Source organism: Lottia gigantea (genome assembly GCF_000327385.1).
Source record: "Lottia gigantea unplaced genomic scaffold LOTGIsca_90, whole genome shotgun sequence".
Taxonomy (NCBI): Eukaryota; Metazoa; Mollusca; class Gastropoda; family Lottiidae; genus Lottia; species Lottia gigantea.
Window position 1 is genome coordinate 690282 of NW_008710951.1, and position 19198 is coordinate 709479.

The window sequence follows — 19198 nt, forward strand, 5'->3', positions numbered from 1 at the left end:
TTTGTATTAAATGCAAAAGGAATCTGTACAACACATACAATAAAATGAAGTGCAATTAATTACATCCTACTTTTCTGCCCGTGTTGGGTTAATTAAGACAATGCCATGCAGTATACAATAAGGGATATTTTGCACAGGCAAGCTCATAGAAGCTGTACAGAGACGACCTGCACTCTAGGATAAATCTACACATGACTACAGCGACAGAGACGTGAAAGAAAATCTCTTGGAATCCATAAAGCAGGAGCTCGGTGCCAAAGAGATCGGTAACAAACTAGGCCTATTGATCTCGAGTAAGCCTATAGTACGATGAGTACACGTGACATCACATAGGCTTAATTTCTATTATTTATATATTATATTTCGAGGGTGAAGTTATATATTACGGTCGGAGAGAATGCGAATAGCATAAACGTTGAAATAAATCTACATGTATAAATAGGCTTGTTTTCTCTTGGAATCCATAAAGCAGGAGCTCGGTGCCAAAGAGAACGGTAACAAACTAGGCCTATTGATCTCGAGTAAGCCTAGGGTCCGATGAGTACACGTGACACCATATAGGCTTAATTTCTATTATTCATATATTATATTTCGAGGGTGAAGTTATATTATGGTCGGAGAGAATGCGAATAGCATAAACGTTGAAATAAATCTACATGTATAGATAGGCTTGTTTTCATTAAATATACGTAATACGCTACGTGAGAACTCCTAGAAACCCTAAATAGTATTTCAATAGGTCCTTGTCCACATATAGGCGGGTAAAGATAGGCTCTGAGAAGGGGGTACCCAGAAAAAATTGCAAGATTTTGTTTCTCACCTGAAATAAGTTATATACATGTATATGAACCCATACACAAAACCAGGTGGATCGGTTACCATGACAACTATGTCTTATTAGCTAAAATCCAAATTGGCGGCCATGGATTCATAACATCGTCAATATCTCCGAAACGACCCACCCTATAGGTAAAAATAATGTATTAAGTGCAGGTAGGAAATCGACCCCTTTTGAGTTCAAAAATCACAACATTGTTGGTCTGTGACGTCATAATGACGTCATCATTTAATAAATGGGCAAAAACGTTCACACATACATGTGTGCTTAAATTATGAATCGTCAACGCATTAAAAGTACATAAAACATTAATAGTTATGGTGATAAATACTGCATTAATTTCCATAATATAAACTGTAGTAACATACAAATTAAGAATGTGACATATTATGCTCCATACAAATTGTCTACAATTCGAATTCCTCATAGTTCAGTAACCATTGGTGAGTTCAAACATTCTGTGCCTTTACATTCGGAGCATGTACCAGTACAGTCTAATCCATTCTTTTTACATGAACATCGCCTTTGCAGCTACATCTTATCATTTGCAGCAAACTGTCCGGTGCAGGTGGTAGTTTCATCTTGATAGCCTTGTATCTTTGATGTAGAAGAGTCCATCCCCACTCGTTTGAACTAAGATGATTATCTTTCCAGCATTGGACCTGGTGATATACTCTCATTACGTGATACTTGGCTGAGTCTGATGTCGGTGGTAAGCATTCAATGGTGACTTGCGAGTTGCTTGTATAAACTTTCTCTCGAAATTTTCGATACCGTAGCTCATTTAGCGTTTCGTATTTGAGACCACCGTATACGGCAACTAGTACCGTTTCACCAGCTGCCATTACTTCTGCTTTTGTTGAATCTCGTTTCAAAAACAATTTACATATATTACGGAAATATTCAGATTTTACAGCCTTTTTCAGAACCATACCTTTGCCGATTTCAAATATTCTTGAAACTGTATTACAGCCTGTTAACACATGCAATAACGGTAGGATTTCACACATTTCTTCACCAAGTCCGTTTCTCAGAGTACCAATATCCCATTTATATCTTGAATTCTTCCCCTCAGACCGGAAGAACAGTCGGCCACTTTCTGTTACGTTTGAGTGATAACATAACAGTGCTAATATGTCATTCGCCAAGCAAAGTAGTTACACCTTTTTGACTGGAATCAATTGCGGTTTTTACAATCAGTAAGTCAGCATCACCTATAGCCACTTTTGTTTCAATACCATTCTCATGTAACCGATTTATCAATAAATCGATAAAGTTCCTTTTGTTGGTTTCATTTGCTAAGAATGTTCCTTTATTAGACTTCAATGGCTTTTTACCACTAAAACCAACAATAGTCGGTGCCATTATGCCCTTTGTTCGCCTTAGATGAGCCTCATCTTTCGTGGATGGACCGTTGTACCCATCAAACACAACCGTAGTATTAGGAAACTTAAGCAGAAACTTTATATATGACATACATATATCATTGAAAGTGACATCTGATGAGTTTGGAGTTCATCAGAGAACTCGAAAGGATTATGTTCAATTAGATACTCTAAAACGAACCTATCATACTCATCATTTGTAGCCAAAGATCAGAGGTTTTGTGATTTAAGAGAGACTTCTCCTTGTTCAGATCAGTGGCAATTTTTCTTAAGCCGTCTGCTGCAGTGATTTCATTTACGTGTATATCGCCTTTAAGTAACTTATCTAATAACAGCATTGTGTCTTTCAGGTCTTGATCTAATTCAATGTCACATACGGTGTCAGTGAGGTTTAAATTACGACACCTTGATAGCAGCATCGCATTCAAACATGTATCTACGCTGAATAATCCACGAATAGTGCGAGCATAAGATTTTCCATTCATCATTTTCAACACAGCGTTCTCCCCATAAACTTGACACAAGACCTCACTTAAACCAGAATTGATCATTAAATGTCCGATTGCAGCGATGAAACTCGTCATTGTATGAAAACCACCAAGTTCAAGAACAACGCACTTCAAATCACTGCTCGCCGGTTCATTGTTAATCATCTTCCTGCTCTTCCACCATGCAGAGTGGCTGGTCAAATGTGATGATCGGAGTGCAGCTATACTTCTGACACTGTCTCGACACGGATTTCAGCGTGGAAGAAATACAGGAGAGATTTGTTGGTTCTAAATCGATGAAAGGCAAAAAATTTATCGTGGATTTACCAAAATGTGGTTCGCGGTGTACAGTTTGCATAAAACCTGACCAACCTGGTCTGTTCGGACGCAACGGCCACGAGATCTTCCACAACAGGGCAAGTTCTGAGACGGTATTATATCTCCATTCAGTATCGAGAAGAAGTTTGTGATAATGAAGGGGCATATCTTTATGTTCATGGTAATAGAGAATAGGTATATTAGAGTTCCTTTCTCTCCTGGCTGCTAATTTGTTCCTGTGAGACGTTTAATGGTTACTCTTTTCAGAACTGCTGGCGTGATTGTCTCAATAATTCCCATTACGTGGAATGATCGCTTTCCATCCAGTGTGTATGGATTCCGATCAGCATTGTTACCAATAAATTGACGAAAAGTTTAGAAGCTTGTGTCAAATGTTGGGACGAAACATACTGACCAGATGTGAAGGAATCCCCGGTAGATATAGAAATTTGGACAGACTCGGTATCCATCTGCAAAGGTTGAACCACATGCTCAAGAGACGATGTTTGTTCGTCACTAGTACCATCATTTGACCCCGTGTCGTTCTGTGTATCTCCCGTTTCTTGTTGTGTACACATGTGATCAAGTTCTGGAAATGAAGGTCCCTGTTCGAACTCTAAAGAAGTGTCACCAGATTGTGCAGCTGCATATTTCTCAAACAATCGCACTTCAGAATATGAATAACAGAACCCTTGACAGTGAAGATTGTCTATGAGGCTACGTTAACCATAATTATGATGCATTTGAACCGCCAGTCCAATTTGTAAAGGCGCAGTAATGCAGCGTGGTCTTGTGGCTTGTACCATACATTGGCCGATTGAAGCAATTTTCTGGTATTTGTCGGTACCAACAAAGAGCTCATCCAAGAAAATTTGCAGAAGGTCCGACAGGAAATCATTTATTCTCTGTAAAGAACATAGTTCATCGGGGTCCGGATAATACTCTTTAGAAAATTTGACATATTTCTGTATGATTTCGCTTTTTATCAAAGCAGCACTAGCCATCATTATTCTACGTTTCTCTGCGTTTTCATTACCTGTTTGAATTTGATTCCTGTGAAACTGCTGAAGAATTTCCGTGGCGGTTCGTTTAAATGTAACTATGTCTTCACGTCCACTTACATTTGAAATGATTACACTGTCTTTTAGAGTATTCTGTAAATTTATTTTCATGTATTTGATGCTGTATGGGTCTTCGATCAGATTTCACATTTCTTCTACAAGGTCACCGACCGACCTCTGTTCGTCCTCATTAGCCATAAAATTTTCCATGACTTCTTGGAAAGCTAACTCTCTTGACAAATCTGTTTTCGACCACTGATTTCCAATATGTTGGTGTAGGTTCTATATTTTAAAGGTATTTGCCTACATGTTCTGAAACTAGAATCGCACATTTAATGGTAGCATGCATCCGCAGCATGTAAGTCACCCACACTTTGAATTCGGCCTTTCACGGAAACTCCCCAATCATCTCCTCTTTCATGACAAATATCGGAAATCATCCTCTGGAATGAAAACTTCGTACTAAACACAACTGATCTTTCTTTGTCTTGGTATCGATGGAAGTTGTACATAAAAAACATTGATTTTGAAAGTCAAATACACCCTGTGAGCGTCGTTTAGGTGGACGTGGACAATCTTGTTCCAGATCTACACATTTTTGTACACGCTCCATCTGTTGTCTATTACAGAAATCAATTCTGCACCTCTCATGAACAGTCATTCCACCAGACACTTGGATTCCACCCTTGCGCTTTACGGCAAACTCGTTGATTGTACATGCTCCTCTGTCTCCCAGAGTAGCCCTTTTTTCGCCTTCTTTTATCACTCCAGTACAAATCACACAATTAGTACTATCCATGTTATAATTTCGATAAATAAACTATAAACACCAGCGGTAACTGCATTCTGTAAAAACTGTCATGGCGTCGTCAAGGTGACGTCACAGACCAATGACGTTATGATTTTTGAGCTCAGAGGGGTCGGGTTTCCTATTTGCACTTAATACATTATTTTTATCTAAAGTGCATCGTTTTAGAGATATTGATGATTTTATGCATCCATGGCGGCCATTTTGGATTTAAGCAAATTAGTCATGGTTGTCATGGCAACCGATCGACCTGGTTTTGTGTATAGATTCTTACATTTGTATATAAGTCATTTCAGGTGAAAAACAAAATCTTGCAATTTGTTCTAGGTATAATGTTATCTTCGCCCGCCTAATAGGCGTGTCGTAAAAGATGCCACGCTCTGTGACGCGTAAAACGCGTCAGATTACGCCTGAAAATGACACAGCGTAATACGCCGCCTTATACTATGTCCAAATGAGCGTAGGCGGAGAGGAAAACATCTAGTGGACGAATCAGAAAATGACATTAAAGTCAAAGCACTTTATATCTACAATAAACTAGAGTCACTGGATTCACTTTTGATGGATATCATCTTCGGAGGTTAAAAGCGTATTACGCAGCGTCGATAAAGCCTATTTTGAATACAAAATCGGACGTAAACCTGGCTCCGCCACTGAGAGTTTCTCATGAAAACGCGTATATGGACACAAGCCTTTACTCTCTAGCAAGTGTACTTCCATCTATACTCATGTGGACATAGTACAATGCGGCGTAAATAAACCGTGTCATTTTCAGGCGTAGGGCCTACACTGACGCGTTTTACGTAGTGTGGAAACGCAACATAAATCGCGTATGTGCATGGACACAAGCCTGTAGCAATCGCCAGCCAACGCTGTCAACCAGCGTAACGTTTTCTAGCGTTAACACATGGAGCCATTTATACATTCAAATTTGTCACTGAAATTTATTTCCAGGTGAATAATTTAGTTCAAAGAGCTGAAACAATTGAACGTAAAAAACAATGTCCTGTATGGAGGTCATCATTAGGTAAAAGTCTGTTCTTTTTTCCTGGTCTGCCCCTAGAAATCCAACCTAATGTTTCTCAATCTGGAAATCAACCAAATCAAATACAACCAGCAAATCCATCAGCAAATTCAACCATTGTGTTTGGTGTTTAATAATATTATTAGATCCTATTAAAAGTGATACTACGTCTTAGAATTAACATAAAATTGAAGAATTTTAAACTTGGCGAATAAGAGCCAGTAGATATACCTGGTGTCATAACAGGATCCTTATATAATCCTATAAATCCAAAAAACTTAGTAATTATCTATAAATATGCAATTAACTATTGAAAAACGCTTCATATTATGATTAAGCGTTTTTCAATAATTACATAGTTTTATAAATTTTGCAATTTTCCAGATTTTACAGGGATTCTGTTGTAACTTTATGACACCAGGTAAGTTCACTGATATATATATACTTATATTGACCATTTCGAGAACTTAAATTTTGTGTTCATTCTAAGCTGTAGTATCACTTTAAGTAACATGATATAATTACATTATTACAATAGAACTTTAGATAGAATTTTTCTTTCGTAGCTTTTTCACTAGGGTGTTTTATTCTTGTATTATTATGATAAATACCGTAAGATTTATAATGTAGATTATTATTTATAATACTTTAAAGGGACAGATTCGCCATTTACGAGGGTTGCTTTGGGTCTTGAATATATGAAAATAGTCTTCAGAAGTACTAGAAATGTTCTAGAAATTGCATAATTTGTTCCAAAATACCTCAAACTATTTCTATATATGTCTGTATTTTCTGTCTATGGCAGTCTCAAGATTAACTAAATCTTAAATTAGATTGAGAGTAAGGTACGATTTGTGAAACGGTTGGCGAACATGTCCCTTTAAATAAAATACTCTTTACACTTTTTCTTTAAAAACATTTTATACAAATGTCATTTTATTGTCCGATTCAGTTCAGCTATTGGACTCAGTTAATGTGTGTAATATTTATTTTCTTGGCTTTATTGTGATATGTTATTGTTATTATTGAAGATTTAATGAACAGATTAATTAGTTTTAAAAAATATTATTTGTTCACATAATAATCATATAAAATGTAGGGCCTACAGCGTTCGTTACATAAATCAAACTATTGTTTGTCATTTTGATGAAGATCATATTGCAAAGAGGATTTTTATGCGACTGAAAAATTGTAATTGTGTAAATTGATGATATCAGTGTCCCTTATGCCAAAAAAAGTATAGAACACCCATTTACAATCCTTCTTGTGACATAAATTGCATTTTTCCTTTGGTGCTTTTTAAGAAATAATTTGTTTTGCCTGGATTTATTATCAGTAATTTGTTGTTGCACCATACTTGAATAATGAGTTTTATTTTATCTAAATTAAGATTCATTTTCATCTAAAGATTTGAAGCTATTGTCATTGTTCATTGTTAGTGTTTATTATCTTGTTTTTTGTACTCCTTGTTTTCAATTAAAAAAAATCAATGAATTCAGAATAAGTACACTGTGATATCATATCAAATTTGATAAATCGTCACCACCGTCTGGACAAGTTCGATATTCACAATTTTTCGATGAACGGTTTTTGAGTTATTGCCCTTGACTTAGCCAAAACGCGTCAAAATTGGCATGTGAACGCGATAGAGACTATAGTTTTCATCTGATTTGAATGAAATTTGGTGCGATCATTTATATTGATGAGATCTTGGTCAAGTTCGAATTTGACGATTTTTCGTTGAATGGTTTTTGTGTTATTGCTCTTGACTTAGGAAAAATGCGTCAAAATTTGTTTGTGAACACAATAGAGACTACAGTTTATATCTGATTTTAATGAAATTTGGTGTGATCATTTATATTGATGAGATCTTGGACAAGTTTGACTTTGACGATCTTTACATGAACGGTGTTTGAGTTATTGCCCTTTAGAAAAAACGCGTCAAATTTTTTTTGTGAACGCAATGGAGACTACAGGTTTCATACAATTTAAATGGAATTTGGTGTTATCATTTATGACCTGGGATAAACCCTTGGTTAGCTGGGGTTAATCCAAGGGTTATCTTGAACCAACACTTTTTTTCAATGTCGCTAAAAGTTAGTCCAGAAACCTTGTCCAAAGATATGATTTCTGCATATGAAATGAAAGATTACTTAGATGCCCATCCCCTCCACACAAATTGGTTGGAAAAAGCACAACACAGGGTCTTTACTGGCCGAAAGACCAATATTACTCTTACCATCGCTAATGGCTCCAAAGGGGTTAAATTGGGGCCAAGGCAACTTATAGACCAGGAATTATGAAGTAGGTACTACTATGTGCTACATTGTTGAAATATTCGTGAATATTCATAGCCTTTTATACTATAGCAAGGTTTGAAAATGCCATTAAAGAGAATTATGAATAACATTAATCTAATCCATAAGTTCTATTGTGCATTTCGAGAAAATGATTCGAAATTGTATTATTGAATATTGGGAGAACATAGTATCTTCATTTTGTCCGATTTGGTTTGTGACCTATTTGTCATATCGGGCAGTTTAACTTTAAAATCCAAGAACGTATTTTAGACGTCCGTCTTACTTTCGGTTTGTGATTGAGTAATGGAGTAATTATGCCTGTTGAGTTAGAAAGAATTTGATCTCGAAAATACATTTGTTAATGATATCTGTATCGTTATGGTTTACTCAACAAATACTGTTATGATGTTTTGAGCAGGTAACCTTTTTTTGATATATAATGAAATGAGCTTTATTAGATCTAGTAAAGAAATGACAGGAAATATTATTTCCTGCACTCAAACCATCAACAGTAGCAGTTATTATTAGTTTTACTTGCGTCAAAATAACTTGGTCAACTGTCCATATTCATCGATAAATTGATTGATACAAAAGTTAAAAATTAACAGCTAAATGTTATAAAAAATGCCACAATCTGTAAAACAAACAAATTTTAACTTCTGATTGTGCGAGTGTGTTTACATTTTAACTTCAACAACATGAAGTCTAAAACGTCAGTACTATTTTGAACCTGTTATTTTAATCCTTACAAAATAATAAGTTAATTTTCCAATTCAAATGAATGTGCAAAGATGGTTCGTCCATAATAAGTCACAGGTGATGCAGCTAGTTAGAATGAGTTACCTCTAGTTTTGGAACACCATTTTCCATGGTTCACCATTTTCGGGGTTCAATTTGTGTCTTGAATCAATCTAGTTAAAATCAGACCAAACTTTCTTTTCCATTTTTTTTATTTCATCAGGTCCCATACCGAAAATGACCTGGTCCTGTCTAACATTCGGCCCATGAACAGGACTTGACTGTGGCCATCATTAAATATTGTTATTCATAATGATTTATCATTTCAGTTGTACTAGAAGTGGAAAAAAGAAATTTTAGATTTGTAGCTTTGAACAAAGTATTCAAAATGGCCATGACAAGGGAAAAACGTGAGGTCATTCAAAAGAATTTTACAAAGTTGACTGAAAATATAGAAGATATTGATCGTGTTGTATCAAATCTGCTGTCAGCTGGAGTTATTACTACTAACATGGAGGAAGAAATCATGGTTAGAAACAAATTTGTTATTATGCTGATCGAGATTTTCTCAATGAGCTAGACATACTTGGTATTGTGTCTCAATGAGCTAGACATACTTGCCATTGTGTCTGAATGAACTAGACATGTTTATTACTGTGTCTCAATGAGCTAGACATGCTTGCTATTGTGTCTCAATGAGCTCAACATGCTTACTAATGTGTCTCAATGAGCTAGACATGCTTGCTATTGTGTCTCAATGAGCTCAACATGCTTACTAATGTGTCTCAATGAGCTAGACATGCTTGCTACTGTTTCTCTATGAGCTAGACATGCTTGCTACTGTGTCTCAATGAGCTAGTAGTGTGTCTCAATGAGCTAGACATGCTTACTACTGTGTCTCAATGAGCTAGACATACTTGCTATTGTGTCTCAATGAGCTAGACATACTTGCTATTGTGTCTCAATGAGCTAGACATAATTACTACTATGTTTCAATGAGGTACACATGCTTAGTAATGTGTCTCAATGAGCTAGACATGCTTACTCCTTTGTCTCAATGAGCTAAACATGCTTGCTACGGTGTTTCAATGAGCCAAACATGCTTGCTTCTGTGTCTCAATGGGCTAGACATACTTGCCATTGTGTCTGAATGAACTAGACATGTTTATTACTGTGTCTCAATAAGCTAGATATGCTTGCTAATGTGTCTCAGTGAGCTAGACATGTTTGCTATTGTGTCTCAATGAGCTCAACATGCTTACTACTGTGTCTCAATGAGCTAGAACATGCTTGCTACTGTGTCTCTATGAGCTAGACATGCTTGCTACTGTGTCTCTATGAGCTAGACATGCTTGCTACTGTGTCTCAATGAGCTAGACATGCTTGCTACTGTGTCTCTATGAGCTAGACATGCTTGCAACTGTTTCTCAATGAGCTAGACATGCTTGCTAGTGTGTCTCAATGAGCTACACATGCTTGCTAGTGTGTTTCAATGAGCTAGGCATGCTTGCTTATGTGTCTCAATGAGCTTTACATGCTTTCTAATGTGTTTCAATGAGCTAGACATGTTTGCTAATGTGTCTCAATGAGCTTTACATGCTTGCTAATGTGTTTCAATGAGCTAGACATGTTTGCTAATGTTTCTCAATGAGATAGTCATGCTTGCTTATGTGTCTCAATGAGCTTCACATGTTTGCTTCTATGTCTCAATGATCTAGACAGCTAGTCATTGTGTCTCAATGAGATAGACATGCTTACTAATGTGTCTCAATGAGCTAGACATGTGCTACTGTGTCTCAATAAGCTATCCAGCTAGCCATTGTCTCAATGAGCTACACATGCTTGCTAGTGTGTTTCAATGAGCTAGACATGCTTGCTTATGTGTCTCAATGAGCTTTACATGCTTGCTAATGTGTTTCAATGAGCTAGACATGTTTGCTAATGTGTCTCAATGAGCTTTACATGCTTGCTAATGTGTCTCAATGAGCTAGACATGCTATTTTTCTGGATTTTTCCAACCAATTGTGAGAGATAAGTGAGAATTTTGGTGATATTCAAAAATATTACTATTATGCCATGTCATATGCCCCCTTTAAGAATTTCTCACATCAATGAAAGAAAGCTTTATTCATGACAGACATTTTAAAAAATATAACAATCAATTGCTTTCAGGCAAAAACTACTAAAAGGAATAAAATAAGGGAACTTTTAAACTTATTACCAAAACGTGGTCAGGTAGCATTTGATAAATTTTACACAGCTCTGATAGATTCAGAAGAGAACGTAGCAGCAGAATTTATTGAACCACATGTAATAAATCGCAGTTTAGTGGGGAGCAGATTGGAAAATCAAGTCACAAATCCTGAAAACAACAGAGATGAGCTTCCAGCAGGTAGGCAATAGTGCTAACATTGAACACAACTCTGAATATTATAGTCTTATTATAGAAAAGAAATATTAATTTTGAATTTTGTTTACCTGGATTCACAGGTAATTTGTGATTATAGCTCTAAAATGTCTTGCAGTTTGGTGTGTTTTTTGTGTATTCTAATTGAAAACTTAGATTTTTGTAGATTTAAAGAGTGGAAAAATTATTGTACTCCCAACTGGTAGCTTATATGGAGCGCAAGAGTTGACACTCTAGTACTAAAGCATAGTACTTCAACAATCACGATCTTTGTGACAAATAAGAGCTATATGACCAATGAGATTATGAGACTAGCTGGTAAAAGTGATTCCAATTGGCAGTAAAGTGTTGTGTGATTGTCTTTTATGAATAGCTTAAAACATCACCAGTACGTGACCTTGGTATAAATCTTTGGCCATTATATTTGACAAATCATATTTAATTTTAGTCTCAGAATCAGGAATTTTTTTTTAGCTAAGCCAATCAGTAATAGTGTCTTATAATTGACGACTCATTATTTTAAGATACTCTGTGACATATAGAAAAGACATAATGAAATTTATGAGCAAAATTTTAAGAACTTTAAGAGGAATCAGGTGATGTTCGTACATTTCTAGTACTTCTGAAGTCTATTTACATAAATATATGGCTATATTCTATTAAATTATTGTATTTAACACTATTTTAACAGTGCAAACATTGTGATTCATGTGGTGAAGCCATAAAATTCAATGGTTGTTATGAAATATTATCAGTAGGCCTCTTGTCATATTGGCAAGGTTTGTAACTGGGTTTTTAGGAATTTTTGTTGTCTATTTTCAGTATTTCCTCCAGACCAAGAAGAAGAAGTAGTAGTAGTCCCATTTTCAGATGCAGATTCAGTTATGACAGCAAATTACCATAAGTCTTTAGAAGTGAATAATGATGAGGTAAATAGTCTAGTGTATCCAGACGTTCTTAATGCAAAACATTATTTTGTTTCATCCTATGTCAAATGTTGCATGCATATATGTAGTAATAAAAGGGATTGTAATTTTGAAATGTGTATCGGGGACACTGACAACACCAATTTGCACCATTCTAATTTTCATACCTATGTCTGTGGTTCTTGCAATTCCACTAAAACTCGTAAGATTATAATGGAATCCAATGAAAGAAAAAATGATAGCGAAATTGTACTTTGATTTTAATTTGATTGCCTTAAATTATAAAGTTAATGAATAATAACTAAGTGAAATTTTCTTAAATTGTCATTCTCCTCTATCTTTGAGGGGAGATGTGCATGTTAAAGACCACAGGACAGTTTCAAAAAAGAGTAGGTTAATGATTTTTTATGGCAAAATTTCCTTCATTACCCACTGAATGACATTGCCCGTCTTTATTAGGTAACATCATTAGGTCCATCAGGTGCAGAAAAGTAGGATAAGATCAAAAATTAAATAAGAACACTGAAGGTCTATGTTTGTCTGTTATTGTAGTTTTATAAGAACACTAAAGGTCTGTGTTTGTCTGCTATTGTAGTTTTATAAGAACACTAAAGGTCTATGTTTGTCTGCTATTGTAGGTTTATAAGAACACTAAAGGTCTGTGTTTGTCTGCTATTGTAGGTTTATAAGAACACTAAAGGTCTATGTTTGTCTGCTATTGTAGGTTTATAAGAACACTGAAGGTCTATGTTTGTCTGTTCTTGTAGGTTTATAAGAACACTAAAGGTCTATGTTTGTCTGCTATTGTAGGTTTATAAGAACACTAAAGGTCTATGTTTGTCTGTTATTGTAGATTTATAAGAACACTAAAGGTCTATGTTTGTCTGTTATTGTAGGTTTATAAGAACACTAAAGGTCTATATTTGTCTGCTATTGTAGGTTTATAAGAACACTAAAGGTCTATGTTTGTCTGTTATTGTAGGTTTATAAGAACACTAAAGGTCTATATTTGTCTGTTATTGTAGGTTTATAAGAACACTAAAGGTCTATATTTGTCTGTTATTGTATGTTTATAAGAACACTAAAGGTCTGTGTTTGTCTGCTATTGTAGGTTTATAAGAACACTAAAGGTCTATGTTTGTCTGTTATTTTAGATTTATAAGAACACTAAAGGTCTATGTTTGTCTGTTATTGTAGGTTTATAAGAACACTAAAGGTCTATATTTGTCTGCTATTGTAGGTTTATAAGAACACTAAAGGTCTATATTTGTCTGTTATTGTAGTTTTATAAGAACACTAAAGGTCTATATTTGTCTGTTATTGTAGTTTTATAAGAACACTAAAGGTCTATATTTGTCTGCTATTGTAGGTTTATAAGAACACTAAAGGTCTATGTTTGTCTGTTATTGTAGGTTTATAAGAACGCTAAAGGTCTATATTTGTCTGTTATTGTATGTTTATAAGAACACTAAAGGTCTATATTTGTCTGTTATTGTAGGTTTATAAGAACACTAAAGGTCTATATTTGTCTGTTATTGTAGGTTTATAAGAACGCTAAAGGTCTATATTTGTCTGCTATTGTATGTTTATAAGAACACTAAAGGTCTATATTTGTCTGTTATTGTAGGTTTATAAGAACACTAAAGGTCTATATTTGTCTGTTATTGTAGGTTTATAAGAACACTAAAGGTCTATATTTGTCTGCTATTGTAGGTTTATAAGAACACTAAAGGTCTGTGTTTGTCTGTTATTGTAGGTTTATAAGAACACTAAAGGTCTATATTTGTCTGTTATTGTAGGTTTATAAGAACACTAAAGGTCTATATTTGTCTGTTATTGTATGTTTATAAGAACACTAAAGGTCTGTGTTTGTCTGTTATTGTAGGTTTATAAGAACACTAAAGGTCTTTGTTTGTCTGTTATTGTAGGTTTATAAGAACACTGAAGGTCTATGTTTGTCTGTTATTGTAGGTTTATAAGAACACTTAAGGTCTATGTTTGTCTGTTATTTTAGATTTATAAGAACACTAAAGGTCTATGTTTGTCTGTTCTTGTAGGTTTATAAGAACACTAAAGGTCTATGTTTGTCTCTTGTTGTAGGTTTATAAGAACACTAAAGGTCTATGTTTGTCTGTTATTGTAGTTTTATAAGAACACTAAAGGTCTATGTTTGTCTGTTATTGTAGTTTTATAAGAACACTAAAGGTCTGTGTTTGTCTGTTCTTGTAGGTTTATAAGAACACTAAAGGTCTATGTTTGTCTGTTATTGTAGTTTTATAAGAACACTAAAGGTCTATATTTGTCTGTTATTGTATGTTTATAAGAACACTAAAGGTCTGTGTTTGTCTGTTCTTGTAGGTTTATAAGAACACTAAAGGTCTATGTTTGTCTGTTATTGTAGTTTTATAAGAACACTAAAGGTCTATGTTTGTCTGTTATTGTAGGTTTATAAGAACACTAAAGGTCGGTGTTTGATAATTTGTAATGAAAATTTTGATGATGTAACAAGATTATGTGATTTAGATTGGGAAAAAGATGTTGGAAATTTAATGACACTATTTGAAAAATTGCGTTTTTCAGTTGATATAATCAAAAACTGTACCGTACAGGTAAGTGCTTTAAAAACATTCAGTATTCCAACTTATGTTTTTGATTCACCAATGACTAGATTTTTAAATTGAAAATTAACACATTAACTGGGGATAACACATTGTAAATAACCTGTTCAATTTAAATATTATATGTTAAAGGGACAGGTGTGCCATTTTGAGTCTTGAATATTATGTAAATGGTACTAGAAATGTACGGAAATCGCATAATTGAGGTGTTTAATGCAGGACTTAAAGAAAAGACTGGATAGAGATAAACAGAAAGATATGAAAGATGTAGATTGTTTAGTGGTGTTTGTATTGACTTATGGTGAAAACGGACAACAAGTATATGGAACTGATGGCACGTCTATGACTATCCAGTCCATCGTCGATTATTTTTACCCAACTTCCTGTCCAGGTCTTTCTACTAAACCAAAACTGTTCTTCATTCAAACTGTCCCTCGTGGTTTGTATAATTATATACTTATCATAGTTGTTTATGAGGACAAATATTTTTGGTCAACCTTATGTATGTTTCCAATCATCAAGTTATATTCCTGTAAAAATTAATAAGGGGGAGCTGTGGTTATACAGTGAGTTGGATGTCCAGGGTTACAACCTTGCTTAGGTCAATGAAAATAGCGTCAAGTCTTTCGAATGGGAATTAAACGCAGGACCAGTGTGTTACAGGCTGTGCACGTTAAAGACCCATTGACAGTTGAAAATAGAAAAAGGGGCAGGCTATTGCAGTTGACAAAAGTTGCCACAGAAGGAGGGATTGAACCATTTGATGCTGTGCAAGTAAATACACAGTAGTACCATTTTGGTGGACATATATATATATATCTGACATCAATTAGTGGATTTCTATTTTCAAAGAATATTTTTCTTTTTTCATCAAAATTCAAGTGATTGTTGTTCCATAAAGGTGTGTCCTAATATCGTTCTCACAATTGCAAAATGCCAGACTTAAGATGTCAATCTATCTGGACATTATGAAGATGTGGAAATTTATCTATGAATATTTCAGATCTAGAAGGAATGGATTCTACGGATGGTACACCAGAACAAGGTGAAATTTCATTGAAAAAAGGAGTTAATAAAATACAGATTGGACAATCAGAAACATCAGATTCTGATGTAGAAGCAAGAAATATGCCGTCACGGGGAGACACGTATCTTTGTGTTTCTGCCACCTCAGGTATTTATAAAACCATAATAAATTGAATGTAGTTTTTCTACCTGGACGGTCCATTTCTCAAATATTTTCATGACTAAACTTGCACTTTAATTGAAGAAAAACGTTGGACATCAAATCATCGATTGTACGTTAAACATAGATATTTTGAGAAACAGGTCTCTGTCTTTAAAAGTATTTATGAAAAAAAAAAACAATATAGGCTACAGTAAAAATCAGATTTTGAGAGTATGTTGAATTTGTGTTTTTATGGTGACATGATTTTTTTTTACTTTATAACACTTTTCTGAAATTGTCATAATATTTTTTTAACTGTATAGCTATAAATAATTGTGAGATCATAGTTGACTTCGATTTTTGCAATTTTTTGAAGGAAGTTTTTTTTTTATTTATCTCACTTTCCTTAACCAAAGTACAGGTCCTTTTAAAATCTATCTCTCTGGTAAGAAAAAATTCATAGAAAACAATGTTCCTTTGTTTTGTAGACAAGGTAAAACCAGATGAAAGTGATTCTGGCTCAATGTTTATCCTTGCTTTAGTATATGCATATAAAAATTACTCCTACTCAAATGAGCTGGGAAAGCTTACACTGAAGGTTAGTGTCTATTAAATGCACATCCTTAAAGGGACAGGTTCGCCATCCGTTTGACCAATTGTGCTTTAGTCTCAGTAAAGGCGATTATTTAGTTAAACTCACTGTCGAAATTTTAGCCTTCGTATCCATGAGTGTCAAGATTGAATATTAATATGATTACTTGTCATTTCTTGAAACACTGCCATATAGAAAAGATATCTGTAGAAATAGGGAAAGAAATTCTGTGTATGAGATATTTTTGAAGGATTTATGCGATTTTTGTACATTTCTGGAACTTCTGAAAACTATTTACATATTTAAGATATTCAACAGTGGAAATGGCGAATCTGCCCCTTTCAAAAAAAGAGCATTTTTTATCCAAAAAATTCCGGACAAGTGACTTTATTCTTGAAAGTTTAATTGACATACATCAAGATAGAAAAAATATACAGTAATTTGATTGGATTATAAAACTAATTTAAAATTGATATTAGGGACTGACCAATCATATGTCTGAATCATCTTGATTTATGTTATTGGAGAATAGGTGATTAGTGATGTCATAAAACATTCAGTTATAGTGGAATTTCTAGAACCAAAGACGTCTGATTGAAAATTGGAATTGTGCAAATTGATGCAGTCAGTGTCCCTAATACAGATAAAAATTTTAGAAAAACCTCTTAACAATTCCTTTTAATTGACAATAATTCTCAATTGTTTTCTAATTTTAGATGAATGCCTTAATAAAAAAAGGAGAAATAAAAAATGGTCGCCCAGTAACTATAGGATCTTCTGTCGTATCTTCATTAGCCAAATCTTTGTATTTTTTTCCTAAAAACTGCCCGTGACCACTTGGTATTTGATGATAAAATAATTTTTTTTATTTATGAATTTTTATTATGAAAAGTATTGATGCAAACAATAAAATATCCAATCAACACTGTTGCAGTTTAGAATATTATTAATCCTCATATCAAGTTTCTTTGATTGAATCCATAACAGATGAACTTTCCTTGTTTTAGTGATACCTACCCTGTTCCCATTACACAATTAGAGATGATTGTGTACCAACACACATTGAACATGGGGCTAGGGATTAAAAATAAATGAGGGTACAACTGTTAGGGTAGATATTCAAAACAAGGAAGAATGGAGGGGCTAATAGAGTTTCTCATCTCTAAAAGGTTTTAAGAAATTGAATTGATTTGGTGCATTCCGACACAATCATATTTTGGTGTAAAAATATATTGAAATTCTATTTTTAAATTTCTTAAAAATGGATTCAGGATAAAAACTATTTTATTGGGAGTGTGTAAATACATTGCAAAAGGAAAACAATTATGAAATAGTTCTATGTAATGTAATGAAAACAATTGTAAAATCGTTGTATAATGAAAACAATTATGAAATAGTTGTATGAAAACAATCATGAAATAGTTGTATGAAAACAATTATGAAATTGTTATATAATGAAAACAATTATGAAATAGTTGTGTAATCAATACAATTGTAAAATAGTTGTATAATGAAAACAAATATGAAATAGTTGTATGAACACAATTATGTAATAGTTGTATTATGAAAACAATTATGAAATAGTTGTATAATGAAAGCAATTGTAAAATAGTTGTATAATGAAAACAAATATGAAATAGTTGTATAATGAAAACAAATATGAAATAGTTGTATGAAAACAATCATGAAATAGTTGTATGAAAACAATTATGAAATTGTTATATAATGAAAACAATTATGAAATAGTTGTGTAATCAATACAATTGTAAAATAGTTGTATAATGAAAACAAATATGAAATAGTTGTATGAACACAATTATGTAATAGTTGTATTATGAAAACAATTATGAAATAGTTGTATAATGAAAGCAATTGTAAAATAGTTGTATAATGAAAACAAATATGAAATAGTTGTATAATGAAAACAAATATGAAATAGTTGTATGAAAACAATCATGAAATAGTTGTATGAAAACAATCATGAAATAGTTGTATGAAAACAATTATGAAATAGTTGTATGAAAACAAATGAAATTGTTGTCTAATGAAAACAATTATGAAATAGTTGTGTAACGAATATGATTATGAAATTGTTGTGTAATGAAAACAATTATGAAATTGTTGTGTAATGAAAACAGTTATGTAATAGTTGTATTATGAAAACAATTATGAAATAGTTGTATAATGAAAACAATTATGAAATGAGAAACAACAGTTTTATGGATATATAGACTTCTATTTATTATTTAAGCACAATGTTTCATTACATATCTAGGTAACGTTATTATACCTTGAGAACGTTACCTGTATGTGTAACGAAACATTGTGATATGTCCAAGTGTCTTAAAAGGATTAAATTATGAAATTGTTGTAAAAGAAAACAATTATGAAATATGAAATAGTTGTATACAATGAAAACAATAATAATAGGTGGGCGAACCTTAATTTCTTATAAAAAACACTGAATGTAAGCACAGAAAGTCTGTCTTGATGTGACAGGATACAAGGTTTGTTACTTCAATCACAA

The 19198-nt window shown here is 33.6% G+C and overlaps 3 protein-coding genes across 3 annotated transcripts; 1 reads left to right on the forward strand and 2 right to left on the reverse strand.

Moving 5' to 3' along the window:
* Positions 1 to 1332: 1332 nt before the first annotated feature.
* Positions 1333 to 2807, reverse strand: LOTGIDRAFT_169887 (hypothetical protein; the record flags this gene model as incomplete). Its single annotated transcript, XM_009068508.1, has 2 exons — positions 1333 to 1937; positions 2405 to 2807. 2 exons carry the CDS (start codon positions 2805 to 2807, stop codon positions 1333 to 1335), a joined length of 1008 nt encoding a protein of 335 aa, XP_009066756.1.
* A 1719-nt stretch (positions 2808 to 4526) lies between these two features.
* LOTGIDRAFT_169888 (hypothetical protein) lies at positions 4527 to 4889 on the reverse strand (the record flags this gene model as incomplete). The annotated part of the gene is made up of 1 exon (XM_009068509.1): positions 4527 to 4889. The coding sequence occupies one exon, from the start codon at positions 4887 to 4889 to the stop codon at positions 4527 to 4529; it is 363 nt and encodes a 120-aa protein (XP_009066757.1).
* A 3642-nt stretch (positions 4890 to 8531) lies between these two features.
* LOTGIDRAFT_236948 (hypothetical protein) lies at positions 8532 to 17504 on the forward strand (the record flags this gene model as incomplete). Its single annotated transcript, XM_009068510.1, has 15 exons — positions 8532 to 8640; positions 9290 to 9489; positions 11133 to 11352; positions 12190 to 12296; positions 13190 to 13228; positions 13491 to 13529; positions 13706 to 13744; positions 13835 to 13873; positions 13964 to 14002; positions 14222 to 14260; positions 14738 to 14902; positions 15131 to 15350; positions 15915 to 16085; positions 16568 to 16677; positions 17388 to 17504. The coding sequence occupies exons 2-15, from the start codon at positions 9349 to 9351 to the stop codon at positions 17502 to 17504; spliced, it is 1485 nt and encodes a 494-aa protein (XP_009066758.1). The 5' UTR covers positions 8532 to 8640; positions 9290 to 9348.
* Positions 17505 to 19198: the final 1694 nt, after the last annotated feature.